Raw genomic sequence first — 9,797 nt, 5'->3', positions numbered from 1 at the left:
TCTCTCAGATCATCCCACCCTCGCCCTCTCCCACAGAGTCCAAAAGACTGTTCTTTACATCTGTGTCTCTTTTGCTGTCTCACACATAGGGTCATAGCTACTATCTTAGTTATCTTAATAGTTCTAATATCTGTTTTATATCTAAGTCTGGCTCTGATGATTGCTTTGTCTGTTTAGACTAAATTTTTCTTGCCTTATGATATGCCACATGATCACAAAATGGCTATGCAAGTGGGCATTATATCTGGAAAATGTCCAGAAACAGAAAAAGCCATCTGCTAATTCTGTGCCTCTCTTCTGGAACAAGAAAATTTTTTCTAAAATTGTCCTAGGAGTTTTAGCGTCTTATTTCATTGGCCAGGATTGGAACAAATACCTTGTGCTAACCAATCAGAGAGAGTAAAAAAGGGGAAAATTGTGGTAGTTTTGGACGCAATGAGACCAGCTGCCTATGAATGATTCCAGAACCTCTGATTTCTTTGTCTTCGAAAAAGAGATAATATATGTAGAAAATACTGGATTTCTAATAGGGAACTGAGAAGTAGTACTGGTCTGTAGGATTCTCTTTTCCTCACCATCCTCAAAACATGGCTGTCCTCCCATAGTACATATATGTATTAGCGAGAGAAAGCTTAAGTTCAGCTCACATGCCAAGGGTAAAGAAAGTCCTTTCCTTCTGTTTTCTTAGAAATATGGCATGTGCTTCTGCACAGTGTCTCCCCACTGAGATCATCTGCTCCATCTGCCAGGACATGTTCACAGACCCTGCCACCATTAAGTGCGGGCACCGATTCTGTACTCCCTGCCTCTGTCTCTTGTGGGAAGATGTCCCAGCAGTTACTTGCTGTCCTGTATGCAAGGCGGTGTCTCCGAAAATGGACCTCAGAAGCACTATTCTTGCTAAGAAACATATTCGTTCTACCGGAAACTCAGTTATCTGCCAGTTACCTGGTTCTGCCAAGCAGATGTGTAGGACACACCAAGTGATAAAGCTCTACTTCTGTGAAGCTGACAGAAGCCTGCTGTGTTTGTTCTGCTCTCGTTCCACAGGACATGCCACTCATGAACACTGTTCAATAATGCAGGTTGCAGAGCACTACAGGGTAAGTAATATCTCTGACTGCACTTTAAAATGTGGAGGACCCTGTATCTGATAGGCACTGAGGAAAATACATTGGTTAATAACCATTATCATTTTATGCTATGAACAAACACAATTTCTGAACACCATGTGCCAGGCACGATTCTGAAATCTGGAGATAAAGCAGTGAAGAAACTAGATATCATCCTTGCTCTCCTTATGTTTAAATTCTATTGTACTGATGATGAAATTGATGAGGATTAGGATGCCGATATTTCAGAAGTAATGTGGTAGATGGGCTTCCCTAGTGGCTCAGACAGTTAAGAATCTGCCTGCAATACAGGAGACCTGGGGTTGATCCCTGGGTCAGGAAGATCCCCTGGAGAAGAGAATAACTACCCAATCTAATATTTTTGCCCAGAGAATCCCATGGACAGAGGAGCCTGGTGGGCCACAGTCCATGGTGTTGCAAAGAGGTAGATACAACTGAGCCACTAAACATGCACACAATGTGGTAGATAAACATCTAGTTTCAGTAAGAGTTATTGGCTACTCCAAATATGATTATAATGATCCTATTCTAATTATAGCAGATTTAGAAACACTGGTCAACATTTTCTAACAGTGCTACAGGAAAACTGAGGGCTAATATTTCACAATTAAATATAAAACAAAGGACCTCACAGAATGAATTAAAAGGTATTCCTTCCTTTTCTATTATTTTAGAAGAGTTGGAGAAAGATTAGTATTGATTCTTCTTTAAATGATTGGTACATTTCATCAGTGAAACCATCTGGTTCTGGGCTTCTCTTTGTTGGAAAATGTTTCATTATCCATTCAATCTCTTTACTACATACAGGCCTGTTCACATTTTCCATTTCTTCTAGAGTTAATTTTGGTAATTTGTGTCTTTCTAGGAATTTGTTCATGTTGACTTAAAAAAAATGCATAACATGAAAAAAAAAAAAAAGCAAGATTCACTTCTGAAAACTGACCAGGTTATTATAAGTTCAATGCTAGATTCCTCAGATGGTAGATTACATTTTTGAAATTTAGACATTCCATCTTTGGTTGATCCCCCCAGATTTAGGAGTTAGTATTCCAAAGGAAAATCACTGACATCTCTGCTCTCTTTACTGTTTGTCCCATGTTCATTCCCTTATATCTTCTTTTAAATATCTGAAATGCACTAACTTTGCTTTTCTAGTGCTCCAAATTATAGTTATTTTGCAGGATCACCTTCTGATGCAAATGAAGTCTATTTGGAAAAAGAAACAGGAAAATCAACGAAATATAAAAAAAGTGACCAACATATTCAGAGCATGGGAGGTAAGCAGCAGACCCTGAATTCCTTGGAGCCAGTTTGGAACAAATATCCTGGTAACTTACAGTGGAAGAACTTGAATTAAATCATAATGTCCTCTGAAAGGGTGATCAGAGAGAGCTGCATATGGAAAAACGTGACCTTCAATGTAGGATTTCATGTTGAATGACCCCAATAGGTAACTAAAAGATTTTTCCTGATTTTCTTGATAAAGCAATATCTACCACTAATACTTCAGCAGAGACAAGAAAATTCAGTATCACAAAACAAAATGCAATGTTCACTCGGATGGAGGTAAAAAAACAGTTCTGTAGTAGTTTAATAAACTTTGAATGTTAAGCTTCTCAAACAAATAAAAATCATCTTGAAGCTAATGTTTTAGTTCAGTTCAGTTCAGTCGCTCAGTCGTGTCCGACTCTCTGCGACCCCATGAATCACAGCACGCCAGGCCTCCCTGTCCATCACCAACTCCCGGAGCTCACTCAAACTCATGTCCACAGAGTCGGTGATGTCATCCAGCCATCTCATTCTCTGTCGTCCCCTTCTCCTCCCGCCCCCAACCTTTCCCAGCATCAGAGTCTTTTCCAGTGAGTCAACTCGTCGCATGAGGTGGCCAAAGTATTGCAGTTTCAGCTTTAGCATCAGTCCTTCCAATGAACACCCAGGATTGATCTCCTTTAGAATGGACTGGTTGGATCTCCTTGCAGTACAAGGGACTCTCAAGAGTCTTCTCCAACACCACAGTTCATAGAACCTGTAAATTCATAACACACAGATCTAAGGGACAAGAAAGCTAAATATGAGAAAAAATCATGGAATTATCTGGGGCATGTAGATAGCACCTATTAATTAGTACATAGGGTATGAGGCAGGCAGTGAGAGATATGGCTGGCTATGTAATTATAGCCGTGGCAAGATGTCTAGCTAAGGATTTGGGGTTTTATTATTCACTGGTTCACATTTATGCATGGAGATTCTGAAACTAAAGAAGTTGAACTACATTTTCATTTTCAAAGAACTCAATCACTTCTAAAGAAGACATATCAGCAGGCTATATTACAGACTATTTCATTAAAGAGAAATCTGTACGTAGTGCTGTAAAAATACTGGAGGGCAATAACAAAATTACCCTGATCATTTAGGATGGCTTTCCTAGTGAACCATTCTTTCATAGGAGGGCATGTGATGTGTTGCTAACTGTTCTAGGTACACAGAGAGATATGGAAATGGACAAAAAGAAACAAATCAATGACTTCAGTAGGATATAGTCATGTAAGAAGAGTCATTTAACAAAGAAGAATAACATTTATAATACATCACATTTGTAAAGTTCTTGAAAGAAAATTAAAGCAGGGATATATATAAATAGTACAGGTTTGGGGGATGTATGCTGGCCAGAGAACACCCATCGTGAAGGTTACATCCAGGTAGAGATCTACAAGATCAAAGGGAGTGACCCAGAAGCTCTCTGAAAACACATCCTTCTGGAGCACAGAAAATAGAAGCTATGGTCTGAAAGTTTGGGTACCCTCCCAGTTCAAATGTTGAAAATTCTAACCCCCAAAGTGATAGTGTTAGGAGGTTTGGCCTTTGGGAAGTGATTAAGTCATTAGGAAAGAATCCTTATTAATGGGATTCTTATAGAAGAAGCCCTAAACAAAAAAAAAAAAAAAAATAAGCTTAGTAGAGACTTGCCCCTTTTGCCATGTGAGGACACAACCAGAGGATGGCTCCCTAGCCAAGGCATAGAAAAAACCTAAATGTTCATTGACAGATGAGTTGATGAAGAAAATGTAGTATATTTATACAATGAAATACTGGTAAGCCATGAAAAAGAATGAAATAATGCCCTTTGCAGTAGCATGAATGGACCTAGAGATTATCATACTAAGGGAAGTAAATCAGAGAAAGGCAAATATCATATGATATCACTTACATGTGGAATCTAAAGAATGATACAATTATATTTATTTATAGACCAGAAATAGGCCAATAGTCACAGAAAACAAGCCTATGGTTATCAAAGGGGAAAGTGAGGGGAGGGATAAATTAGGAGTTTGGGATTAACATATATACACTATTCTACATAAAAATAGATAAACAACAAGGACCTACTTTATAGCACAGGGAACTATCAGTTCAGTTGCTCAGTCATGTCCAACTCTTTGCGACCCCACAGACTGCAGCATGCCAGGCTTCCCTGTCCATCACCAGCCCCCAGAACTTTCTAAAACTCCTGTCCATCTCATCCTCTGTAGTCCCCTTCTCCTTCCGCCTTCAATCTTTCCCAACATCAGGTCTTTTCTAATAAGTTGGCTCTTCATATCAGATGACCAAAATATTGGAGCTTCAGCATCAGCCCTTCCAATGAATATTCAGGGCTGATTTCCTTCAGGATTGACTGGTTGGATCTCCTTGCTGTCCAAGGGACTCTCAAGACTCTTCTCCAACACCACAATTCAAAAGCATCAACTCTTCAGCACTCAGCAGGGAACTATAATCAATATCTTATAATAACCTATAGCGAAAAAGAATTGGAAAAAAGAATTAGCTATACACATGTATATGGATAACTGAATCACTTTACAGTATACTTGAAACTAACACAATATTGAAAATCATAATACTTCAACAAAAAAATACATGTATATGGTAAAAAATGAAAACCAAGTATGTGAATGTGCTTTGTAAAGTGGAGTATACTTTAATTATTATTAAGCAAAAAAAACAAAAAACAAAACGATGCCTATTTAAGAGGTGGGCACTCACTGTATACCAAACCTGCTGGCACTAATCTTGTATTTCTTACCTTATTGAACAGTGAGAAGTAAATGTCTGTTATTTATAAGCACTAAGTCTTTAGTATTTTTGTTTTAGTAGTGCAAAGGAACTAAGACAAGCATTCTATATATAACACATAGACAACAGATGATAAGGGAAGAATAAAACCATCCAAATACATGGTCTAATTAATCCAATGTCACTGCAGGGCTTTATAAATCTACGGCTGGTGATGATACGAGCTGAATACCCTAAAGTGTGTCAGTATCTCCAGGAAGAAAAGCAAAAACACTTAGAGATGTTGGCAATTGAAGGCACAGTTATTTTTCAGCGACTCAATAGAAATGTAGCCAGAATGATTCATATGGGGAAACTCCTGAGAAAAATATATGAAGAACTGAAGGAAATGTGCCTTAAAGCAGATGTGGACATGCTCCAGGTAAGGACTAAGGGAGGATGTTGGGTGCAGAACACCAACCCGCTTGGAAAGCACTTGTATCCTTTGACATTATATCCTCTTTGACTTCCGTTAATTTTCCTGACTCCAAAGTCCAGATTCTGACTCTTCTACCTCTGTGATGGCAGGTTTTGTTCCATTTTGTTCCTCCAGTATAACCTGGAGACAAAACATCGGTTTTGCCTTCTATGGAAGAAGGACTATGTGGAAAGATTCAAGTAACAAAGCCAGAGAAGAAAATCTCATAAACCTTCTTATATCCTTCTAACATACAGCTGCCCTTCCAACTCTCCACAGGTGTTGAATCTGGGGACTCAACAAACCACCGGTGGAAAATATTTTTTAAGAAAATTAAGAAATTTCAAAAAAGAAAAACTTGAATTTACCAATGCTGACAATGATTTACACAGCATTTACATAATATTAGATCTTATAAGTAATCTTGTTATTTAGTCACTAAGTCATGTCCAACTCTTTGTGACTCCATGACCTATAGCCTGCCAGGCTTCTCTGCCCATGGGACTTTTCAGGCAAGAATACTTGTTGTTCATTGTTCAGTTGCTAAGTTGTATCCGACTCTTTGCGACCCTGTGGATGGCAGCACACCAGGCTTCTCTGTCTTTCACTATCTCCTGGAGAATACAGGAGTGGGTTGCCACTTCCTTCCCCAGAGGATCTTCTCAACTCAGGGATCTAACTTTTGTCTCCAGCTGGGCAGGTGCATTTTTTACCACTGAGCCACCTGGGAAGCCTTTAAGTAATCTAGAGATGCTTAAAGTATACAGGAAAATGTGTGTACATTATATGGATATACTGTGGCATTGTATATAGGAATTTGAACACCCAGTGGATTTTAGTATCCAAGGGGGATCTTAGAATGAATTCCCCTTGTATAATGAGGGGTGACTGTATTGTACAGATAATTTAACTTTATATCTGCACTTGATGATAGGTGTAACATGTGTAACCATAGGATGCATTCATCCTTTCTATTGTGAAGTTCTAGATTTGGAGTCCACACACCAAAGAACTTTGGGGAAACCCCCGTGAATACTTCTGTATATCAGGACAAAGAACAGTCATTTGTGCACCCTAAGAACATTTGACTTTCAATTTTATCAAGATTATGATCTTGTCAATTGTATGTAAATGTGAGACTGGATTTCATATTTATAAGGAGAAGGGAAATGACAAATGATTTTATCCAAGGAAGAAAACTGGAAATAATGAATTTCCCAGTATAATCTCATATCCTCAAACTAGACTTAACAGGAGAGTTTATGCTGAAAACTAAGCCTTCCTCTTTTTCTTTACAGGGTGTGGACGACACAATGAAAAGGTAAGTTTGCCCCTCTATTTAAATCATGATAATTCTGACAGTGATCAGGCTATTTCTGCTAAGATGAACCCTCCCTTTCAATGAGAAGTTTCTTTCTGTCTGTATTTATTCCTTCCTTCTCTAATAGTCTGCCAGATTTTATATAGTCTGCACTTTGGTGACAGTATCGTTGGGAGGAACGTGGTTTCTATTGCAAGACTTTCTATAGAAGTTGCAAAGAGACGACGATTTTTCTTGCCCCCAATTTCCAAATCCTAGTTATCCAAAGATTATTCCTGGTCATCCACAGGAAAGGCAGATAAGCTCAGAGAAGCAGTAGGTGGAAGGATGCTGAGAAAAGGAGTGAGGTAGACGTCATCAAGAAAGAACAGACAATAGTGCTGACGTTTCCTATATATTAAATGGCAAGTTCCAACAATTTTCCACCTATTAGATTTCAGGAATTAAACGAGAATTGCTGTGTGGATCCCCTAGGGAAGCTAGAAGGAAGGAAACAGACAGTTTTGATTGAGGCATCACATTCTACTAGGTTTGATATGCCAAGAGCAAGGAAGCAGATTGTAAAATATAGTAGCAACTGCAGTGTCCCTCCATCTGAAGTTAAATTCATGCTCTTTAAAGGTCATTATGAGCATTCTGTGGAAGCATCCTCAGTGGGTTGCTAATGATACCTTTGGGCCTCTTAGTAAGTGGGCCTTTCTCTTTGCAGGAGTCAGTTAATGCAGCTGTATATTCCCCAGCCTTTGGACCCACAGCTCAGTACATGGACCATCACTGGGATGCTAGAAAGGCTTAACAGCTTCCGAGGTGAGAGGCAGCACTCTGCGTGAAGGCGTCACATTTCCTACATGAGTAGATGACACATTGATGATATCTCTTCACTGCTCTGTCTGTTCTTTGTAGAGAACAGGGGAGCAGGTACATATGCAAACCCTTGTAACTTATTTATTTCATTGCTAATTATCAGTCAGAAAAGTTAACTGAAGCCTGTCAAAAATAATCAAATAGGACACATAATTTTTTTATGTAACTACTTGCAGTGAGTTAAAATAAAATAAAAAGAACACTTTGACCTACAAAAATGCATATCCATTCAGTGTATTTCATCTTGTAGTTCGCTGTGGATATTTAGATTATATGTGGATATCGAGATTCTTAGAATCACCTTAATGCTGTTATTTAAATGTTTACCTGAATATTAAAGGTAATGACTGTATGTGAAAAATCACAAGACTTTCAAAAAGCTTGAAAACAATCCATAATTCATTGTGTAGAGGCCTCCCTGAGACAAATGCAACTGGAGGTGAGCCGGCGGACAAAGGAGAAGCTGGACTGAGATGGGATGAGTTGGATTCTGATTCAGCAGAGACTCCATTAGAAACTCTGAGAGGAATCACTGCAAAAAAAGAGCACATATAGATATTTGGTTTATTTTACTTTTGCTTCCTTAAAAGTTAAGCCCATATATCCTAGGCAATGTGATCCCTATTTCAGTCTAAACATAACAACAATGTCATATAAAATACAGTATATATTTATTACGATTATTTTTTATTTTGTGATGATTGATTAATGAGATGAATTAAGGGCCATTTTGCTATTTTCTTGACATCTATGAATGGACTCCCAAATTTTTGGTGAGGTAGTGAAAATAAGCCTGAGTCTCACATCCTATATCTTTATGTATTCTCAAAATTTTCCTTCCTCCAGTTGTACAATTAGAGATTTTCTGGCTCTTTAGATAGATAAGAAGCCCTTCCTGTTCTTTCTCTGTATTTCCAGTGACACACTCTGTATAAAAGGGTGTGGTAACACAGGGTGTCTAACATGTGTGGTTAAAGGGTATTCTGGAACTAGCCAGTACTGCCACACTTGTGGGAGCTAACTGTTACTAGTTCCAGAATTTTAGGAGCAATTACTAAAGGACTGGCACCTTGAAACTGGTCATGGTGGGTTAAAATATTCCCAGCAAATAAATCAGTTTTGCTTCGTTTCAGAGTTTGGTTGCTAAACATTTGTCACAACACCACTGCACTTATATGTTCTTCCGAACTTGAAACCGCTGTTCTCTGACTTCATTGCTTTCGTTTCACTGAAGTGTATGTTACGTTGGACGGTGAAATAAGGAACGGCCGTGTGCCTCTGATTGAAGCCCTGAGACATCTGAAATGCAGTCCTGTCCATCGAGATGTGCCTTGGGACCCAGCATGTCCAGAGAACACGCCCACATGGGGTGCTCAGACCTTCACCGCTGGCAAACACTACTGGGAGGTGAATGTGGGAGACTCCTGTGATTGGGTCATAGGGCTCTGCAAGGAGTCCTGGACAAGCAGGAATGATATGCTGCTTAACTCTGAGGACATTTTTCTGCTTCTATGTGTCAGTAAGGATGGCCATTTCAGTCTCTTTTCTACCTTCCCATTCTTACCCCACTATATTCAAAGACCCCAGGGCTACATAGGGGTGTTTCTAGACTATGAATGTGGTATGATAAGCTTTATTAATGTTGCCAGAGGTTCCCTCATTTGCAATTTCCTCTCACAATCTTTCTCTTTCCCTCTCAGACCTTTCATTTGGTGTGGAGGCAAATGATCAGGAACAGGTCACAAACCTGACCAAGGTTTTGGGAATTCTAGTAGCTGAGGGGGATCCTAACCTGGTGACTTCTAAAATGGGGAAAATCAATTATAACTTCACTGTGTTTAACTTCATTTTACCTTTAGGACTTACAATGGCTGCATTATTTTTTAAAGTGGTGGTAATGTTAATGATATCCATTTGTCTTTTATATTTTATTTAAATAAAAGCAATAATT

The 9,797-nt window shown here is 38.8% G+C and overlaps 1 protein-coding gene across 2 annotated transcripts; it reads left to right on the top strand.

Moving 5' to 3' along the window:
- Positions 1–692: 692 nt before the first annotated feature.
- LOC129548569 (tripartite motif-containing protein 77-like) lies at positions 693–9,574 on the top strand. 2 transcript variants are annotated; one of them, XM_055415081.2, is made up of 6 exons: positions 693–1,103; positions 2,315–2,410; positions 5,395–5,625; positions 6,960–6,982; positions 7,692–7,789; positions 9,081–9,574. In XM_055415081.2, the coding sequence occupies exons 1-6, from the start codon at positions 693–695 to the stop codon at positions 9,572–9,574; spliced, it is 1,353 nt and encodes a 450-aa protein (XP_055271056.2). The 2 variants fall into 2 exon arrangements, with proteins under 2 accessions (XP_055271056.2, XP_088688527.1); XM_088832401.1 differs by lacking the exon at positions 5,395–5,625.
- Positions 9,575–9,797: the final 223 nt, after the last annotated feature.

This window comes from Moschus berezovskii, chromosome 25 (genome assembly GCF_049115385.1).
Source record: "Moschus berezovskii isolate FMDL1 chromosome 25, NW_MosBer_1.0, whole genome shotgun sequence".
NCBI classification, from domain to species: Eukaryota; Metazoa; Chordata; class Mammalia; order Artiodactyla; family Moschidae; genus Moschus; species Moschus berezovskii.
This window is presented reverse-complemented; position numbering and strand designations above follow the sequence as displayed.

Bases quoted from the DNA above. Each gene is read 5' to 3' on its own strand.
- LOC129548569 (XM_055415081.2), top strand. From the start codon at position 693: ATGGCATGTGCTTCTGCACAGTGTCTCCCCACTGAGATCATCTGCTCC. The intron at 2,411-5,394 runs GTAAGCAGCAGA...ATGTCACTGCAG, and splicing joins ACATATTCAGAGCATGGGAG to GGCTTTATAAATCTACGGCT. The intron at 7,790-9,080 runs GTGAGAGGCAGC...GTTTCACTGAAG, and splicing joins AAGGCTTAACAGCTTCCGAG to TGTATGTTACGTTGGACGGT.